This window comes from Rosa chinensis, chromosome 5, assembly GCF_002994745.2.
Source record: "Rosa chinensis cultivar Old Blush chromosome 5, RchiOBHm-V2, whole genome shotgun sequence".
In the NCBI taxonomy this organism is placed as follows: domain Eukaryota; kingdom Viridiplantae; phylum Streptophyta; class Magnoliopsida; order Rosales; family Rosaceae; genus Rosa; species Rosa chinensis.
This window is the reverse complement of record NC_037092.1, coordinates 51330450-51352592: the sequence shown is the minus strand read 5'-3', so window position 1 is coordinate 51352592 and position 22143 is coordinate 51330450. Positions and strand designations below refer to the sequence as shown.

At 37.9% G+C, this 22143-nt stretch overlaps 2 protein-coding genes across 2 annotated transcripts; both read right to left on the bottom strand.

Annotated features, from left to right (window-relative positions):
• Positions 1-1235: 1235 nt before the first annotated feature.
• LOC112201624 (palmitoyl-monogalactosyldiacylglycerol delta-7 desaturase, chloroplastic) lies at positions 1236-3088 on the bottom strand. Its single transcript, XM_024342528.2, has 5 exons — positions 2734-3088; positions 2369-2509; positions 2055-2195; positions 1811-1917; positions 1236-1699 (listed from the first exon to the last, which is right to left on the bottom strand). The coding sequence occupies exons 1-5, from the start codon at positions 3028-3030 to the stop codon at positions 1465-1467; spliced, it is 921 nt and encodes a 306-aa protein (XP_024198296.1). The 5' UTR covers positions 3031-3088; the 3' UTR covers positions 1236-1464.
• A 17511-nt stretch (positions 3089-20599) lies between these two features.
• Positions 20600-22140, bottom strand: LOC112203982. Its single transcript, XM_024344872.1, has 3 exons — positions 22045-22140; positions 21523-21924; positions 20600-21415 (listed from the first exon to the last, which is right to left on the bottom strand). The coding sequence occupies exons 1-3, from the start codon at positions 22138-22140 to the stop codon at positions 20600-20602; spliced, it is 1314 nt and encodes a 437-aa protein (XP_024200640.1).
• Between the last annotated feature and the right edge of the window lie 3 nt (positions 22141-22143).

The following is a 22143-nucleotide window of genomic DNA, read 5'->3' as shown; positions in this document are numbered from 1 at the left end:
TAAGCCCAAAACTCATAGCCCATTTCAAATTCCGCTTTTGAAAATATGTTGTTCGGTTGCTAGAGTGATTTGTCCAAGAAAGTGTTTTGTAAACCAACAATCCAAACCCAAAAGGCCTTGCGATTTCGGGTTGATGAGTTATCAGGATGTTATTCGTGACATGTCGGTTTCTCATTGGCTCGGGGTGGGCATGGGGGTGCTGTGGGACCCCCCTCTCGGGTCACCACACTAACAAAGTTAGGTGGCAATAGGAGGTCCGGAAGGTGGCGAATCAATGGAGGATTGATTTATGTTTCCGAGGGCCAGTTCGGTACTTTTTCAACCGGTTCTTGGTATTCTGCCGCTGGTTTTAGACTCCTGGGATCAAGGTCTTCAAGGTGTGTGGCAGAGGCTGAAAGGGTTTCAAGGTTTTGTATTCGGATTTAGGTTTTGGCTATTTGTTTCAGGGGTTGGCTATTTGTTTCAAGGTTAGGGCTTCGTGCTGATAACGTATTTTAGGAAAATAAAATTGGGAGATAATAAGTTGTCTTTCATTGATAATAGGGGCCTCTTTATATAGAGGATTACAAGAAAAGAATTTCAGTCTTACAAGGAAACCGAATCGTACAATGATTAAGATATCTCTGAAAATATCTGTAAGACTAACCCTATTACAACATGGACAAGTCACTAGAGTTTAGGCCAAATACACATAATCCAGATATATTTGAACAATTTTTTTGTTTTTGAACAATATGTGAAAAACTAGGAAAAGATGCATAGTGCAATAGGACTTTGTGGCTTGTGCCATTATGTGCTATCCTATACAACTACGATAGTTATCAAAATTATTCATTCTTTAAATTTCTTGAATGATCCAACCTTTACCTTTAAAAATACTTAATAATAATTAAAAATAAATTTTTTGAATGATAATCTCAATAAAATACGAGAAAAAAATTAAAATATACGCGCTAAATATTTGTTTTCTGCGCTTGTTATTTTTTTTATTTTCCTTTTAGTTTTGTAAAATTTAGTTTATTATTGGATAATATTCGTATATGTATAAAACGAACAACTATGAAGAGTGGAGGTCCGCAAATAGCAGACATAGTATAGAAGCTGCCAGTCCCATAAAAACCTTTGTTGAAGAGAAATTCATTATCAGAAGATTAAATGCCAGTCTTGGTCTTGTGTTAAAAACAATATGGATTAATAAATCTTAAACCAGAAGGAGAAATATAATCAGATTAGAATTAGGCTCGAGATGAAAGTGATGCATTCAGCTAGAATCGATTTCCATTATTAGCTACAGTCCAAACTGATCATGCATGCATTACATGCACGAATCTTCTTCATCAGAATTTCAGTACATAAAATGAAGTAGGACAAGATTAGAGGCCAGTATATAGCTGTTCATATTATATGAACAGTAACAGGCGCCTCGCTTTAGATATAAAGATAACAGCAAATTAAGCAAACTAATTAATCTTCGTAGCTTATTTCATGAGAAGCGACGGTTGTAGTCTCTAAAGCTTTGCGTTTCTTATGAGCTTCAGATGGTAGTTTCACATCTTTTGCCAACCCTAGAGCTTCAAGAAATCTTATGACGTACCAAGTCATGTCAATCTGCCACCATTCGAGGCCTTGTCGAGCCGAGTATTCGAAAGCGTGGTGGTTGTTGTGCCATCCTTCTCCTAGTCCAAGCAATCCTAACCACCTAATTAAAGAGTTAAACATGAAGATACATGTACAGTGAATCACAAATCTAAAATATTAACGAACCTTGATTACTTAATTAAAGATCCTTAATTAAGTTCTTATTACGTACCAAAGGTTCTTAGATAGATCACCGGTGTTCCATGCTTGATACCCCCATGTGTGCCCAGCCGAATTTACTAGCAAAGTGCTGTGGAAAACAATTACCATCCTCACTCCCTGATGAAATGATTTAATTAATTAGTTTATTTAATATAAGGACTTCTTAATGAAATTGCAACAAAGGATTATACTTAACGATAAATATTTCTTTTGGTCGAAAATAAGAAAAGAGAAAAAAATATGATCTCACGAACCATTCCCCATACGATGAAGGGAAGCCCACCAAGGGTATATAGAATTCCTCCAAGAATAAATGAGTGTAGAAGGAATGTATGATGAAGAAACCTATAAAATGGCTGCCTTTTCAAATCTTCAACATTCTTCAGTCCTCCATACTGCAAATTATTTATTTAAAAAATTTATTTCTCAGCTTAATTTAAAGAGTTAAAAATAATATAACCAAAATAAGTGAGTAAAAAATTAGGTATATATGAACGTATGACTATATAAAATGTTTGGTATATGCATTTATGTTCAAATGTGTGATAATTGTTAATTGATTACATACTCTTCCAAAGCGTTTATTGCTATCGAGAATCCATCCCATGTGACTAAACCAAAACCCCTTCAGAGGACTATGAGCATCTTTCTCTGTATCTGTATATTGGTGGTGGTAACGGTGTGTACTCACCCACTCAATTGGACTACCCTGCAAAACCAGAGTCAAGTCCATACATATCAATTTACAAACCCTAAACATTAAATTCCTGGAAACTTTCATAGTAATATGGTAAGTAGTTAATAAAAATTAAGTAAATATTTATATTTTTTCCTCGTTGAGAAAATGGGATTTTCGACCATGACAATATACATGACGGGAAAGTAGCAAAAATGGCACACTGCACAGAAAAGCGTCCAAAGCTGAGTAGCTACCTCAGCCGAAAGAACGGCGATATATGCAAACAAGTACTCGAGGTACTTGGGAAGCCTGAAACTCCTGTGCGCAAGGTTTCTGTGGTACGACAGAGTTATTCCCAAGCCGGTGGCATAACCGAGAGCCAACATGAGGAAAAATGCAGACCAGTTGAAATGAAACGGCGCAAATAAAGCAAGGAAATGGATCGACACGAACATCGTTGCTGTGACTAGGTCAAGTAAATTCCATTTCCTCCCCCAGAAATATGCACAAGGCGTCATGAGAATGGCCACCCAGATTCCCAGAAGCCCCATATCTGAATCTGATCAGCTTAACTCTTGCTCAACTGTACTACTTCACCAGTACCTGCCCCTGCATGAGAAGCTTCTATGGAACTGACCGTTTTATATACTGGTGAGCCAAGTGAAAGAGAGTTAAATCAAGCCCATACCTGTCCAGCCATGGTAGGTGAAACCATTAGTTCTTACGGTTTGGAAACCTTTAAATGAAAAATGACTGTTAGCTCTACATTTGTGCGTGTGTTAAAGTCTCTACTGTCATGGCCATATGATATGTAAGCAAAGGCCAGAAAATTAAATGGTATGACCAACTGCCTATCGACCAAAATGTGGTTTAGGTGTAGACGAATTGAAGCCCTAAACCAACCCGGTTGAAGGAGCTTTATTATATGTCAGCGATACATACAGTTCGAGTATGCCAACCCCACATTCATATACCGGAATTGCTTCTAACTTAAATGCATGGTCTTCACGGCTACCTCGATCTGCAAGTACATACATGAAATCAGATAATGATAGGGATAGAACTGATCAGTTTGGTTTTGTTTTTTTGTTTTTTTTTTCTTTCACCACCCATCTTTCTAGAGCCCTCGCGGCCCCTTAAATTTGAGGTGGATAAATCTTCACTATTGATTTTAGGGTTAACTACAAAGCACTACCAGACAACATATTTTTTGACAACTAAGTCCACAACCTTTTCCACTATACAATTAAGGACAGACACTATTCTCCTTTTACCTTCTTTGCTTTTTACATAGTATCAGCTACAGTACACAGTATCAGCCTATTTCTTTTCCAAACTAACACAGTATCAGCCTAAGGACTAGCCTTCAACATGCCACAATTTCACCTAACGACTTCCTGTCTAAGCGGCTACTACCAGGGCGGAATCACTGCTGCCTTAGTATGATAGGGGTCAGTTTTTATAGAAAGACTGCTACTGCTTACTGACTGCTACTGCTACCAAAACATAGATGCAAAAATAGTAAAATATTTTTGTGACAGAGTACTGGGCACAAACTGAATTTATTTATTCAAACATAAATACAGATACAGAACCCAGAGCCTCACTCTTGGGCAAACAGCTAGAAGCTGTTTTAGCTACTCATAACTGATTTACAAACACTTACTTGTAATAGAAAGCACACTGTGTCCACAGACGGACTGCTACTGCTACTGAGATATCCTGATCTTAGAGATTTTCGAATATAGAACTAATGCCTTTTTCTTCGAATCCCTTCTAAGGGAAGCTAAAGCTCCTTATATAAGGAGCGGAACTCAAATTACAATTCAAAACAACAAAATGTACAGAACGACTCCGTGATTTCCTGCTTTCCTTAGTGCTCCTGCTGGTGGAGGTCGACCGGGGAGAAAGCAGATTCCTTTAGGTGAAATGTTTTTCACCTGCTTTTTGAAAAGCAAAAGTCACTTTTAGGAAAAATCCAAAAGGACTTTCGGTGTTTTCTACACCTGCTGCTTCACATGTTCTCGTCGGTTTCTGAATTGTGACCAAGGACAAACGAGTCGTTATCTGCCTGGGCCATCCTTACTGTTGTTGCATTGTCTTCGACATCTGTATCAACATACATCTTGTAGTGGTTGTCAGTTTCAAGTTTTTCCACCCATCGTAAGCATGCCAGTGTCGAATCTATCTCTTTTCTGGTAAGAGATAGAAACAAGTCACTGCTGACTACGTCAGGATGATCGTAAGCAGTGATGATAATTTTCTCTCCTGCTGCCAGGAAGGTATTGTAGGTATCCTCAGAGATGATCTTTTTGATATATTCTAGAGTCATGGCTTTCATCCAAGGGATGCTTGAGTTTGGTTGGCCATTGTACCCTACACAGGCTGGTTGAAGATATTTCCTTTGAATAATTCTTACATAATGATAAGGAGGAATATATTCAACTTCACCGTTTGCCTTCTGGATCCATTCTGGAGGAGTGGATCTGAACTTCAGTCTAAGCATACAGTCATTTTTTCTTACATTTTTGACTGTATTAACAATGATAGGCGGCAAACCTTTTAGATCATCATTTGTTTTAGTCCACAGATTATGGACAAAACCATTTTCAACAAGCCAGAGCTTGTGTTCTTGAGGATGTTCACTCTGAACATTAACCAGGTATCTTCCAACATAAGGACCTGAAACAATAAAGAGAGTTGGAGGAACTAGGTCTTCTGGATTATGTCTTCCTATCAGACTATGGAATTCATGCCAGTCTGATTCATTAAGTGCCATGACAGGAACTCTAGCACTTTCTGGACTTTCAAGGAAGAGAATTTTTTCTTTTCTTACAGCACTCTGCTGTATATGACTTTCTTCAAATTGTGGTCTGGCGTTCTCATATAGTTCTTCAGCTAGTGCAAAGAGTGCTGGGAACATTAGACCACTGCTTCTTTCTTGGAAAGCAAATAAGAGATTATCTAAGATTACCTTCTGGTGATAAGCTAGTCTCCTGCCAGTTCTGAACACAGGAGTGTCAAAAGTTCTTAATTCATAATTAAAAACATTTATGACTCCAGTTGGAGTTGGTCTGCTTTTTGGCAAAGCAGCAGCCGTCAACGGTCTTGATGAGCCTTTACCGTCTGCCGTTTGAGACGGGCTAGCCAATCCTTTACCCTGGGATTGATCAGTTGAGGCTAGTCCTTTAGGACTTAGCAGAAACCTTTTAAGAACTTTTTCTTTGGTTTCCATAGGATCTTCTTGATGCTCATGTTCTTTCCCAGTCCTTCTGCTTCTGGGATTACGACCTTCGTCGTCTTCTCTTTGGCTAAACATTGCCATTTCCCTGGTCAATGCGTCTGGAAGATAATTCTTGTTTCCTGCAATTAATTCAACATTATAATCATATTGGTTAAGAAATAATTGCCAGTTTGCTAATCTTCCTCTATCAGCAGCTTTATCAAGTTTAAAATTTTTGAAATTCTTTACTCTGGCACAATCGGTGCGGACAGTAAAGGTTTTTCCAAGAAAAGCTGGTGAATTTAAAATCGTTTTCTTGACAGCCAAAATTTCTTTTTCCCCTGTGGGATAATTCAGTTCTGCAGGGCTGAACTTGCCACTACAAAATTTGCAGATCTTTTCAATGTTAGTTCCAGGCGCTCTTGCCAGAACAACACCGGACCAGTAATTATCGCTCGCATCTGTCTGGAGGATAATTTCATCATTCTCTTCTGGTTGTTGGAGAGGAGGGAGGTTTTTGCAGAGATTTTTTATCTGCTTCACAATCTTTTCATCATCTTCGGTGAAGTTCCATTTTCTTTTGGAACTTGTCTTAGGAGATAACATCGCTGTTAACCCTGAGATTTTAGGGATGAAATCTCTCCCATAATTTATGACACCAAGGAATCTCTCTAGACTCTTAGCATCAGGAATTTTGTCTGGGAACTTCCAGATCTTTTCAAGAATATGAGGTTGGAGTTTTATTACTCCATTTTTGATGTTTATCCCTAGGAAATCAACTTCATCAAGGATAAAGAAGATTTTCTTTTCACCTAGGATGATTCCATGCTGAACTATCAGCTTTACTACCTCATGGAGGTGTTTCATGTGTTCTTCTTTGTTTTTGGAGAAGACTAGGATGTCATCTATGTAGACGACGCAAAACTCTGCCACATGCTTGAAGATGTTGTCCATCTTTCTTTGGAAGATTGAGGGAGCTTGCTTTAGACCAAAAGGCATTACTAACCATTCATAATGGCCTTGTGGTGTTCCAAATGCAGTGAGAGGTATGCTCTCAGGATGCATCTTGACTTGCCAGAAACCCGACTTTGCATCGAATTTCGAAAAGACTTTGGCTCCTCTGAGCTGGTTGATCAGTACTCTTACTTGAGCAATTTGATAACCATCTTTGACAGTCTTCTTGTTGACATCTCTGTAGTCAATCACCATTCTAGCTTTTCCTCTTAGAGTTTCTGCATGATTTCTCACGTAGAATGCTGGAGCATGATGAGGGCTAGTGGAAGGTTGAATCAATCTCTTGTTCAGGAGATCTTCAATATCTTTTCTGAATTCTTTTTGATCTTCCTCTTTGTAATGAGGAATGGCTTTGACATGGCAGATAGCATTCATGTCATGCAATTTCAGTTCACAGACCACTGGGTCTTTTTCCCAAAACTTTTGAGGATTTGTATCCACATTCTGCTCGAGTAGTTTCTTGATTTTTTCAAGAGTGGGAATTTGCTGAGACTCAAGCTTATTCTGAAAGTGCTTGAGGTTGTGTTCATGGATGAAACTAGCTTCTTCATCTTCACTAGCTTCTTCTTCTTCTTCTTCTGAAGATTCTTCAACAAGCAATTCTTCTTGTTGTTTGATTTGGAGTATGGGCTCGAATTTGGGTTTGTAGGGGGTAGGATCACCACTATTCTGTTGCGATCTCTGATAGTGAGTAGTAAAACCGGGACCTACCACACTGAATGCATGTGTGAGTCGGTCTGCCCAGAACACCCGTCCTCCTTTCCTGAAGCCTATCGCTTCTTCATCCTGAATAAATCTTTGTTGGAGAATAAAATCATTTCCTAACAGGAAATCAGATCCTTGGCCTTCTGACTGCCAAACATTCTGGATGATAAATGTTCCTCCACCGATGGTGATATGAACATTTTTTGCTACTTTCTTCATGGTGAGATGGCTTCCATCAAATGTAACACCAGTAGCAGACTTTTTCTTATCTTCTTTCCAGAGTTCATCTGGAATTGCAAATCTCTTTGCAACAGTAAAACCTGATCCATTATCTACAAAGGCATGTAGATGATATTTCCTGTGATCAGGGAATTTGAGTCCGATCTCTATGTAGTTGCTGTATCTACTTGTAGAGACGACTTTCGATTGGTGAGGCTCATTTTCTTGAGCTTGCTCTTTTGGAATGAATGGTTTACATTCTTCTGAAACATTTTCCTGCATGGGTGATTTATCTTCACTATCATCCCAGTTTGTAGGAATTATCTCTTTGATGTCTGGATCACTGAGCCAGGACGGAGGATCATATCTGACTTTATAATCATACTTGCCAGAAGGTTGGCCAAGTAGATCCCATGTGTCAGTAGCCTCTTGTCTTTCTAAGAGATGTACCGTTTCTGGTGGTTTCACCAGTTCTACATTTTCTGGTATTTCAACCAGTTCAATATCTTCATCGACTTTTTCTTTATCGACGATTTCTTCCTTTTTCGAGGAAGATGGTTCCATGGTTTCCTGGAAAAGAGTTTCAATTTCTTTTGCCTTTTGCTCGGCAAAATACTCTTCATATTCTTGCTTAACCAATTGGCTGACAAGACCATTCTTGGTTTTTCTTCTCGCTTCAGCTATGAAGCATTCTTTGTGATAAGTCTTTTTAGACTCTTCACAAAACATTGGGAGACCATTCTTTTCGTGACATAAGCAGTAGTCACAAACGAATGTACCAGGGTTCACCTGATAAGAAGACATGAAGGATTCTGTCTTGCTTTCTTCCCAGTTTTTTATTCTCAAAACATTCAGTTGTCTAGATTCGAAGTACTCTACTTCAGAATCAATCTCAGACTCTTCTGATGAACTTTCTTCTTCTCCAGACCAGGCAGAGTAGACTGACCTGTCGTCATCTTCATCATCAGAATAGGCTATTTCGTAGCCTTTCATGTTTGCTACCTCTACTATTTGCTCATATTCTTCAAAGAGAGCCTTAGTAGATCTTTTACCCTTTTCCGGACATTCATTTGCATAGTGTCCTTCAGCTTTACACAACCAACATCTGCAAGCTTTCTTGCTAGGCTGTTTATGCTGATGAGTATTCTTCTTTTTGAAGAATTTCTTTTTAGGATCTTCATCCTGTTGCTTTTTGTAATTGGAACTTCTCTTGAATTTCCAATTCTTCTTCTGATTACTCTTTTTAAATTTTTTAGAGTAATATTTTTCCTTTTTCTTCTTTCTGTGGAATTTGGAGTCATGGCATCCCCAGTTTGTGGGCATATCTAATATTCCATAACAGAAATTTTCAACTCCTTTGAGTTGTTTCTTGGCCATCTTAGCTCTAAGATTGGCTTTGCATTGCTCTTTCAGTAATTGCCGGATTCTGTCGGCAATCCCTCCAACTGAAAATCTTTCAATTGGTTTTTCAGCTATGCTTTCTCTCACAGCTGTTCTCCATGGTTCAGGGAGTTTTCTGTGCAACAGATTAACTAGATCAGTATTTTCTAGTTCACCAATTGTACAGTAGTACTCTTGAAACTCATTCAAGTATTCTTCGAAATATCTCATGTCACAGATTTTAAGAGCATAGATATTCGATTTTGCCGTTTCTTTGGCTTTTTCACTCAGATTTGAAAGATCTCCACAGAACTGATCATACAGAGGTACTGCAAAATCATACGGAGATTTTGAATTTTTGATTTCTTCCAGCCAGTCTTTTCCTCTGGCAGTTTCTTTGAAAGATAGGTAGTACTTTTTGCTACTCCAGTGAGAGTAGTTTCATAGTACACCTGCAGATCTGGTGCTTCAAATTTGCCAAGGGTGAGTGCAGAAGCCATCATCAGGCTGTCTACCCATTGGTCAATGGTTTTTCTTTTGTCTAGACTCTTGTCTAGATTTAACCATATGCCATAGTTCGTGATCGGAACTCTAGGCAGATTGTCCTCTGGGACAAATCTTTGAGAATTTCTTTCTCCTTTTTTACCCGTGGGGGCTTTCTGAAATGGGAGTTTTAATTCTTTTTTTTCTCTGCTAATGAAAGTTCTGGAGCTTTCTCCTTCTTCCATTTCAATATCTTGATAAGGAAAGACTTTTCTTGTCTTTCTGAATTTGTATTCTTTCATTTCTTCGATTAGTTTTTCTAATTGTTCAGGATTTTCGCAATTCTCAGCTTCTTCATAAAGATCATAGAGCTTCTTAGTTCTGAACATATGGACTGGTCTGTTCAGATCAGCTTCCAATTCTTCTTCAGAAATTGGCTCTTCAATAGTGGGTTTTATACCACTGACACTAGCTTCTCTAGTGCTGTAGCTTCTTCTTAGAAGATTGTTCTTGTTTATCCTGAGATTCTCAGGACTGACATCACTTCTTCTGTGATTGTCAAAATTAAGACTAATTTCTCCAGTCTTTCTACTCTCGTAGATCTTTGCTTTTGCTCTTTCCGGCTGCTTTTTTGGACCGGATAATTTCCATTCAAGCGGAAAAGTTACTTCATTCCAAGTAACTTTGTGGATTTGTTGTGAATGGTTCTTCTGATTGGTGAGGAATCCAGTAGTAAGACCTGGGATATTTGTTATCCTTGTCTTAGGGGCTACTGTAGTACTCATCAATTTATAGTATATTCTATATACTATAGCAAGTTCTTGCATATCTTCTTTCATGGATATACCATCTGTCTTGACTCTCAGTCTGAGACAATGAGCTGCATCTTTCAAGCTGGTGGTGAAGTTGGGGAAGCAGTTGAAATATGCTACTTGGTCGCATAAGGATGCTTCGAGTGTTCCCAACAGACTAGCTTGGAAGTCTGTTAACCTGTTGTCTTGTAGGACACATAGGACCGAACAGTTTATGCCTTCACGTGCAAGCAGATTTATGCCTACTTGGACTGCTCCAATATGCATAAATTGATATTTTTTTGCTTGAGCTCGAGCAACTTCTGAAGGAGTGATTAATAGAAGATCAGTCTCTCCTCCTGCTGTAGCTGGAGTTGTAATTTCCAGAAGTTTAAAATAATGGCTATCCATTAAATCAAACTTTCCCCTTTTGTAGATTTGTTTAAAATCTAACTTTGGGATTGAGGAATTTTTTATCTCTTGTTCGATTTCGTTGAATTCGAATTCTTCAGCATTTAGGAGCTGTACTCCCTTCTTTTTCCCAAAGATGCTTAACATCTTCATTTCTCTATTTTCCGGATTTTCATACCGGATACTAGTCTGACTAGTAGATGGTTCCAGAAAAATCATATTTGGAATACGATTTGTGTCTGGTTTTTCTAACGGTTTGAATCCATTAGTTTTCTTTTTTACTGTAGGCACTTTCTTGTCCTTCAGTATATTTTTCATGATATCCAGCGTTTTTTGCTGTTCATTGACTTTTCTACTGACAACTGTCAGCTTTTCTTCTTCCACTTTTGGAAGTTCTTTGATATAATCCAGTTTGTTTTCCAATCTTTCTAATTGGTGGATTATAGCAGGTAATTTTTCTAGATGAGTTTGACATCTAGATATTTCTAGTAACAACTTCTGATATTTCTCATCAGAAGATTTTAATAGAGAATTTATTTTTTCTAATAACAATTCTGACATTGTCCCCATTAAGGAGGGGTTCTCCTTGAGCTATTTTACAAGCTCTGATACCAGTGATGTGCGGATCTAACCAATGCTCAAATAATCAAGAGGTTTTTGTTCCTCTTCCAGAACTTCTAAGAGATTATCTATCTCCTCTTCTATTCTATATATTCTAGTCTGTAGTCTATAGATAATATCCCAGTAATCGGGAGAATCTCTACTAAGATTATCTCTATAGGTTTTTAATTTTCTCAATTTCTCTCTCTCCTTTTGCAGTTCCTTAGTAGTAATTTTGCAAATAGCAATCAACTCAAGTCTATCAACAATCGAAATTATGAATGGTGAAAATAACCGTTTACCTTCGAGTATAGAGGATGGATTTATACCTGCAATATGGTTAAACAAACAAATTCAAAAGCATGGGCCCACTACGCTCCGTCAATTTTATTTTTACCCAAGGAAGAGATAACTATTAAGGAAAGTAAAAGACTTACTAAAGACAAAATGTCCTTAAGTGTAAACTTTTGTCCTTAGATGTATAAAATCAAAAGTGGAGGAGTTATTTGTGTTTTGGACTTCTACTAGGGGGGTCTTTGTAGTTTGCTATTGATTTTATTTATGCTTTATCTTTCGAGCCTCTACCCGTTTGTAATCTTGCATTTCATTTATTCTTGTGTACCCTATTGGGTGCTGTTCTTTTTATCATCCGAGCCTATTTTTCGTTGTCTGTTAATTGTGTGCTAAAGTTTTATTTAATCTGACACAACTGTAATTCAATTGTCCGTTGGGTTATGACTTTTCATCCTTTTGCTTTATTTTTTTATTTTTTAGCCGTGCAGGAACTTGTAATCCTAACGTTAAGTGACTGTGATGGACATTTATCACTCAATCATATAATAATTAGCGGGAAGCCATGTGTGATTTAAGAAAGACACATGCCCCAAGCCCCCACCTCAATTTTATTTTTTGAGGAAAAAGTAGAAAAATAATTATTTGGTATTTTGATTATAATGCACCTAAAGTGTGTCATTTAATTTGTTATACATTTGTGTAAGAAACTTTCCGCATTTCCAATGGTTGTCTTTCGATTGCTTGCTAAAGAACTTATTTTGCTCTTTGCCACCTACCTCATTCTCATTGTAACGTACCAATGGGGATTGAGTATATTTTTTAGCCCATTTCTATTTTTTTTTTTAGCATACTTTTCTAAAATAAAAAGATAAATCAGAATAAACTCCTAAAAGTATGAAGAATTGATCCAAAAAAAATATAACCGATGAGTGAGAACAATTGCTCTGCATGCCCCAAACCCTATCCACCAAAGCTTGGCCGAACAGCTACGCTGCAATGGATCAAGTCTAGCCACAATCTAGCAACAGTGGCGGTCAACTTCTTTCACTACTACAATTTTGCTTATAGGACACCCTCTAATAAGGGTGTTTAATGTTCACAAAGGCCACCAAAGTCTCCATTAGCCACTATGTAGCCACCAAATGCATGACAGTGGTGATTGCCCTAGTTTCCTTTGGAGCATAGAGCACCAAAATTGAATTGGTGCATGGTTTTCAACTTAAAAGAATGTTGTCATATCAACTGTCATGTCAGCTACAATGCTCCAATTATCAGTGTAATGGTGGTTTTGGATATGCCATTGATATTGGTGGCAAAGTTCTGAAGCTGGATTAAAAAAATAAGCTGCCAACTGGCACCTCTACATTACTGTACTGTCTACTGTATTTTAAAATGTAGTAAACCACACAAACTACAAATTTACATATAAACCCATCAAACGTGCAGGTTGCAACCCTTCCTTTGATGCTGCAATCCTTCCTTATGAACAACCTGCAAAGGTAAATTTTGTAACTAGTTCTTATTTTAACAATTTTATAAAAAAGTGATATACATTAATGCTGATAATATTCATTATGGTAGCAAAGAAGACAAACATAAACCATATGCAATATAGATGCACACCAAATGATGGAAAGTACCTCTGTTGTTCAAGTACTCAAGTAGGAGGCTCATGGCAGCAGCACAAAAATCTTATACCATAAAAGTGGTCTCCTGTCACTAGCAGCTACAACTACATTATAATGCAAATTGTCAGAAAAAGAACAAGTATGTTTAGTTATTTAGAATCAAGCTTGAAGGAAGAGAATAAGCAAAAAAGGCAAGAGTCCTTAAATTATGGCATAGAAATATATATATTTTTCCCCAACTCTTTAATTTGATGATTTAGTATACTTTGTCAAAATCACAAAAATGTCAATTTCTTTTTGATCAGATTGAACAGAAAAGGTCATCTCTAATACCAAGTCCTACCAAAAGTGCCTGACATAATAGAGTCCATTACTCTACAGGTTTTTGGTGTCAACCAAAACAAAAACAATCAGAATAACAATGTAAACTTTCACTTATAATCCTACTGAACTAAAATCAGTTCAAAACAAGACAACTCAAACAACCACTACGTCAATAATGGCATCAGACGACAGTTTTGGACTGTCGTTTGATCAGTCTGGGCGCTGTTGTTAAAGCCTGTGCCGTCTGATGGGGTGGTCAGACAACAGCACAGAACTGTCGTGTGAAGAAAGATAGTACAAGAGCAGATGTCTACATACTTGTTGTCTGAATACCAGAAAAGACAATTGTAGATTACTAATGCTGTTGTGGGATGTAAATTAAGTCAGTAGAAGATGAAGATCGGTAACTTGTGAGAACAAGTCAGACAATATTGCTTTTAGAAAATGTGTTGTCTCTATGACTCTTCAACATCTAGGGGTAGGTTTTATCTGTTGAGTGGATTAGATTGACACAACCTATTTTTGGTAAAGTTGTTGTCTGTTAATGTATTACAATTCATCATTTTCGAATATAACTATTGTCTGGTTAATAGTGGAACAATAGCTTGTTAGCCCTTTTACTCCTTAAAGTGTGTTTCCAACAATCCTATTTATGAAAAGATGTAGTGGTTAATGAAGTCAGACAATAACTTGGTTACAACTTTGTTCTATTCTTTGTTGTCTTCCTTTACTTCAGACAACAGAATATGTAACTTTGTAGTTGTGTTTCTTAAAGTTGGACAACTAAACTTAGTTGAGTGATATTGTAGTTAGGTTTTACACACAACAGTTTTTTCATTTCAATTTTATTACGTCCAGTCATTAGACAATAGTTTTTTTTTTTTTTCTTAGAATTGAATTGTCTGAGATAGCCTCATAAGACATGCATTCTGGACATTCCATCTAACAAGAAAAACCAATTGATCAAAACATCCACAAACACATCCAACATTGGATTCCAAAAGCTAGCTTTCCATTGATTCTAAAACATACAAATTCCTTCAGCTGTATTCATATCCCAACAGTAACACAGCACCTTGCCTATATATACCTTAAGGCTAAAAACATAAAGGCCATGATCATGAACTTGTCCATATATGTGTCCAATGTGCGCACATTAACCATATTTGCCTAAAGGCCAAAAAACATGATCTACCTAGGGTACTGCAGTCAAAATACCAAAACATTATCCCTCCATTTACCAACCATATAGCTATGCATGATACTTCAAGACAAACTTTGCCCACTCTGACCTCAGATCATCAAGATCCTTTTGGGTGTAAACCAATTCCGATCGCCGCTGTCACTGAAACAAATAGAATAGCAGAATCTCAACATCACAACCATTCATGCAGCAAGAAGAAAATGGAGTTACAATGCAGTCCAGGCTAAAATTTTAGGCTTCACCTTTGATGCAAATTCTAGATTCTTATCCGCAACTATTTCCTTCATGTACCGCATGATGAATATGCCACAATCCTTGTCACCTTGTTGCACCGAAATTCCCTAAAAACATAACGTTACAACAACTTAGTTTGTGCTAACCATCATATGTATATATACCAAGTACAAATTATGAATCTACAATTGAATACTAGCTAGACATACCCCCATGTTATGCCACACTATAGATTTCCGGCCACATCTATCCATCTGAGCATTGTAATTTTGATTCCACTTCAACAATAAAACAAAAGACAAAAACAAGCTTTAATCAATCGATGGCAAACAAATTAACAACCACATATATCATCATTCCATCATTTTATCAAAATCAGAGACACTCTAAACTTACTTCTCCACAACTGTCTGCCATTCTCCACCAACTAGTCGACGCCTTAGTGGATCCATGAAGTAGATTGTTTCTTCCTCTGGGTTGACAACAGTCAACATCCAATGCTTACTTAAAAATTTAAACCAAAAAATTATGTCAAATCCAGTTTTTGTATTATATATAGACATACTACATTTAAAAGACCATTCAAGTAAGTAGATAAGTTAAAGATAACTCACTCACCCTGCATTATACGGCAACATAAAAATCTGGCCTTTCTTTGCATTTTTGAACCTATTTGCCAGTTGACGCGATCTTTCTGTTGCACTTCCACACGCAAGTGCTCCAATTTGTGCAGGGTCTACAAAGCCAACCATGTCTGCCATCTTTGATTTCTTCAAGACTTCATGCAAGTAGCTGTAGAAGCACACATCGTTAATATATATTTGCAATCGAGTAGAGTACAATACAATTATAAACTAATAATATGTTATGAATGGCTAATTATTTTTTTTTATCAACTTACAGAATATACATGGAGATCACTCCACCAGATAGTTCAGACATGGTACACAATGCATAAATGTCTCCCTTAAACAAATAATGCTTCCTGTTGATGCCAAAAACTTTATCTTCCATCTGAAAGGACATTGTCCTCCCATTTGCCAAATTGTCTCTAGCCCACAACCACAAGCATTTCAACGGTGCAGGGTAATCTTTTGGCAGTTTCTTCAAGTCGAGATCCTCATCTTCATCCTCCTCTACTGGCCTTTTCCTTTTCTTTAGACCTTTAACAGACTTAGGCCGTTGTTTCTACATAAAAGTAGTTTCAATTATTACTAAATACCATATACTTTAACATGCATGCTTCAATTCCAAATCTAGTTACTTTACCTTCTCTGTATGGTGAGGGGGTTGAACTATGAGGTCTCTTGGGCAAGCAATGTAAGTTCCAACAGCATCCTTAACAGTAACTATCTCATCAGCGACTGGGAATGGAAGCTTAGCTTTGGGATCAAGTGGATGCAAAATCGACACTCGCACATTCCCTTCTCCCAAAGGAGCACCATGAATTGTCTGGTTGGCGCACGCAGCGTCGACTTCAACAATGGTTGCAATGGCAACAATATTGTTGATGTCACCTACAACCAATTTGCACTCTAAGTCCTTGAGTTCCTGTTTTATGAAAAAACACCTTTTCCAATACAAATCAAGAAATCAATAGATCAGATTTACGGCAAAAATCATATGCATGAAAAATAAGTAATTTACATCTTCATACTCTAATAGTGCTTATATACCTGTTGTGTGACTTCCACCAACTGAATAGCCTTTTCTTCAACCTCTATAGCCACTGGTTCTTCCACCGGCAGCTTCACAATATTTTCTTCTTGTACTTTCTCCTGAACTTCAACCTCTAACTCCAAACGCTTCTTTGCGCTGACAACAAGGTCTTCAGCCTTTTGAAGAGGACACTTCTCCCACAAATTGGAGCAGCTACCTTGTCCAGAACCAAGGTCCTTGGTAACATGGCCCACCAGAGATGACTCAATGGGAAGGGCTCTCCCATCTAATTTTGCTTCCAATCTCATTATCATGTCAGCCCAATGTGCTCTTTCTCGTGCCACAATTTTCTCTGCCTCCTCTTCTATAAGTTTCTTGCAGCCTTACTTAATCCTCTCTTCAACAGTCTTCCTTTTGTTCCTAGGCAGTTTGAAATACGTAGCAGGCTTGACATAACCTCCCACACCACGTACTCTGCCATGGTGCTCAGCATTTCCTAGAGCCTTTGTCAATACATCATCGGTGCCGCATGTTGTCACCTCACCGTCACTGACTTGCTTCCTCAACTTGTCCTAAATCAAAAAATAATTTTCAATATAAATCAGTGACGTTTTGACCTTTGTATATTTAGTAATATAGTTGTAAAAGATGGCTTCAATAAACTAAAACAAGTATACCAGTTTACTTACTATTGCTGCAACCTTTTGCTCTAGCTCACCATCTTTGAAGTTTCCATGTTTATCTTGTCGTGCCTTTATCCACATTGTTGCACGGTCCAGCTCTGAATCTTCTAGAGACTCAGACTAGAATATCGCATCAATATAAGTAACCAAAATAACCATAAAACAATTTGGCATGTAAGACAAATAGAGCATCAATCTCTGCTCACCAGTTCAACCTCCAGATTTGCATATCCCTTGCGCGACATGCGATGAGGGTACTTGTTCTTAGCCCTCTTTTTCTTCTGCACCTTGTGCAATATCTATAAACCGCAGAAATAAGAACATTCATCAATGTCTTTGGTTCCAACATGAGTAGTAATAGTTTAACCAAGTGCCAGAAAATATTAAAATACACGACCTGAAACTCTTCAGACAAGCGATCAGCAACAAATATGTCCCAATGAGCCTTCTCAATGAAGTTGTAGTCAGCTGGGGGATACTCTAACAGTTCAGATTCATCCTTATGTGGGATGATGTACTATGTACTCAGCTTGCTCTTGAATTCTCTCCACTTCTGTGAAGCTGAAGCTAGGACCATTCTCCTTGCCTCCGGGGGTATCTCAAATGCCATCTAAAGAAATGATATTATTCAAATTAAAACCATATATGAACATGAAGTTGTATTTACATTAATAAACAAAAGAAAGGAGAATTTGAATACCTCAACACACTGCCAAATTTTATTTTTACGATCTTTTGGCACTCGCTTCCAACTAGGTCTCCAAATAGGTGCCTTGGTACGTGCTAGTACCCCAATATATGACTGCATCTCCTTGGCTGCAGCACCATAAGCCGCCCCCTTCTGGTTAAACAAGACTTTATGCTTAATTCCAAGAATTTTTCGTCGCATAATCCTATGCATTGTTACACAGCCGCGCTTCAGCAACTTTAAGCCGGTTGGAAAGGGGCTGGTGGCCTTCGAGGATTTGCCCTTCTTCTTGGTCAATGTCTTGTTCACCTTCAGTGACGTTATTGCTTTCTTTGGGGATGTATTATTTTCAGAAGCATTTGATAGACCAGATTTTGTTGCTACTGGTGCAGACCTCGCTCTTGTAGCTCTCAATGCCTTAAGAATATTTTCTTTTGCTCTTGAGGTAGCCAATGTCTTTGAAGGAGCCATAACCTACAACCAAAAAGACATAGGTTAGCTAAACATAAATAAGGCAGATTGAAGCATGGTAAAGCAAAATAAAACAAAGATTCAGAATTGTTATCTAAGGAAAAATTGCAAGTGATTAAACATATAATGCAATAATATACTTTAAGCAAAGGTAAACATCAAGTAATAACATAGATTCACATTGCAAATGAAATGAAGAAACACAAAGGTTTAAATCTGAATTGAAATAAGTACAATGATCAAAATAATGGTAAACAACCCTAAACTATGACTTCACACTCATCATTCCATCCATATTCCTTCGTCCCCATCACGCATATAATTGCTGGTTTGTTCACCAGTGCCTTCAGTAGTATCAATAGGTTGCATGGTTACATCAAAGTGCTCCTGCTGAAGTTCAATGACTCCCACCTCTTCATCATCACGACCATGGTAATCCCTATCCAGACATCTTAAAACCACTGACCAATTGGCGTTAAGAGGGTCAGATATGTAGCAGACTTGCTTCACATTTGTCCCTAACACAAAAGGATCGTTGAAATGACCTAACTTATCCAAGTTTACTAACGTAAATCCCAAGTCATCTATCTTAATGCCCTTATCGATATCAACCCAATCACAATGAAAGATAGGTACCCTAAAGCTATGATAGTCTAATTCCCATATATCTCTAATGACTCCATAAAAATTTGTGTCATCATATTTAGGGTTCTTATCCTTTGCACTAGAGACTAGCATGGCATTGGCAAACAATGAAACCCCACTGCATTGCACTGCGCGGACATCATCGCGATCCTTGGTGGTGAAGTTAACCCCATTTATCGTGTATGCACAGAATGAAGGTACTTCTGGATTAGGACCATCAGCAATCCACCTTAACTTTTCTGATACATTGTTATCGTCATGAACAAGTTCAGATGCAACCTGCATTTCCAAATTTGTAATTATGAAAATAGGTACAAATATATATACCAAATCAAGGAGCTGAAATAAACAATCATATACCTTGTCTTGTATCCATTTCACAAATGTTTTATTCTGCTTCTCCTTTAGCCATTTCTCATTTTTTTGGAAGTTTGGAAAAACACGTTTCAACATTTCCAAATGTTCGCTACAAAAAAAGAGGGAAAATGTCTTAAGTTCAGTAAACAAAATTACAATATTTATACATAAGCAAAATAGATTTACAAAAACATGGAAGTTCACTTACTCAAAATACGGCCTTGCTTCATCCGTATTCTGCAACACACACAGATGTGCTAGCTGGAACTCCTTCTGACCAGGATTAATCATTGTGGCGCCTGATAAAGGTTTGCATGAATCCTCAAACGTGCCGCTTGTTGGTAGTCCAACAGTAGCTCCTTCTAGATCACATTCTGCCAAAAACTCCACTGCTTCTTCAGCGATGTATGCCTCAGCAATGCAACCTTCTGGAAATGTATGGTTTCTAACATAACACTTCAAAGTCTTCATGTACCTTTCAAATGGATACATCCATCTAAAGAAAACGGGCCCACAGAGCTCAACTTCTCTAACAAGATGGACCGAAAGATGAATCATAATATCGAAGAAGGAAGGTGGGAAGAATTTTTCAAGCTCACAAACTGTTTCAATAAGGTCAGCTTGCATTTTTTTAGTTTCTCAACATCGATGACTTTACTGCAAATCCCCTTGAAGAAAAGACAGAATCTGATGATGGCATACCTAACAGGTTTATTTAATGCAGAGCGAATTGCAATGGGGAGTAAGTCATGGAGCACTATATGGCAATCATGCGATTTCATGCCAATAAGCCGAAGATCATCCATAGACACTAAACTCTTCACTTGTGAACACAATCGGTCAGCTAGCTTCAATCCGAAAAAAGAAGTGCAAACTATTTTTTTTTCTTCTAACATCAGATTCCAGCTTGCCAAGGGTAACTTCTGCTTTTTTTTTGCCTGTTTCAAGCTTCAAACCAGTCCTTATACCCATTGCCACCATATCTAATCGAGCAGCCACCCCATCTTTTGTTTTTCCAGGAATGTTCAGCAATGTACCAATTATTGCTTCGCACACATTCTTCTCGATGTGCATGACATCAAGATTATGTCGAACTGGAAGAAACTTCTAGTACTCAAGTTGGAAAAAAAATGATTTCTTCTTCCAGCAAGGTCTGTTCTGATCTTCAACACCCTTATATGGAGGATGAGTGTGGTTTTTACCAAAAGGTCTGGTTAAACCTTCTACTCTTTTCAACACATCCTCTCCACTTAATGGAACAGGAGCGGGGTCAACTTCTTCAGTGTTATCAAAAGTTGTTGCCTGTCTTCGATAAGGATGGTGATGTGGTAAGAATCTTCGATGCCGCTGATACGACATCTTCTTACCATGACCCAGCCTATGAGGTTTGGTATGCTCAAGACAAATAGGACACGCATTGTATCCTTTCATAATGTTGCCTGACAGGTTCCCATAAGTAGGGAAGTCATTGATCGTCCAAAAGAGTACTGCTCTCAGTTTAAAGTACTCTTTCCTATAACAGTCATATACCTCTTCAACCCCATCCCACAAAATCTTCAAATCATCTATCAATGGCTGGAGGTAGACATCAATGTCATTTCCAGGTTGTTTAGGTCCCGAGATTAACAAAGTGAGCATCATATACTTCCTCTTCATGCAAAGCCATGGAGGAAGATTGTAGCTCACTAATATGATAGGCCAGCAAGAGTATCTACTAGAAAGAGAACTGTGGGGATTGAAACCGTCAGAGGATAGCGCTAGCCTTAGATTCCTAGGCTCTGACCTAAAAGCAGGCCACTTATCATCCACTAACTTCCAACTAGGGGAATCAGCTGAATGCCTCATTTTATCATCCTTCACTCGCTCATCAGCATGCCAAGTCAAAGCTTTAGCTGTTGTGTCGACTGAAACATCTTCCGAAACCTAGGTATAGGTGGAAAATACCACAACACCTTACCTGGAACCCCTACTTTCTCTACATTATTCTTTCCCTTCTTCCACCTAGATATACCACAAATAGGGCAGCTTGCCGCATCCATATGATTATCCCTATATAATATGCAGTCATTAGGGCAAGCATGTATCTTTTGGTAATCCATCCCTAACGCACACAACGTCTTTTTGGCCTCATAAAAAGAACCTGGTACTTCATTACCTTCTGGAAGCAAGATTCCAATCAGTATTAACATGTCTGAATAGCAAGCATCACTCAACCCATGCTTTGCTTTCAGATTATAAGTTTTAACAAGTCCATTCAACTTGGTAAAACGGGTACAACCAGGGTAAAGAGGTTTATCGCCATCTTCGACAAACCTTAAAAACTCATTAGAGTCTTCTGAAAACTCTTCATCATCAGACCCCCCTATACCTATGTCATTCTGTTCCTTCTCTACAGTTTCAAAATGCCATTCACTTTCTGATTTTTCCCCATGCTATATCCATTTTGTATAAGTTTTATCAATCCCAAACTCCACTAAATGATCTTTGACTACACTAGCCTTCCAATGTTTGCTGTGCGCACAGTTCATACAAGGACAACATAATCTATTAACATCACAACCATTCTCTAATGCAAACATAAGCATTTCTTCAACACCTAGCTCAAAGGTTTGTGATCTTCTATCAGCATGCATCCATAATTTATCCATCTT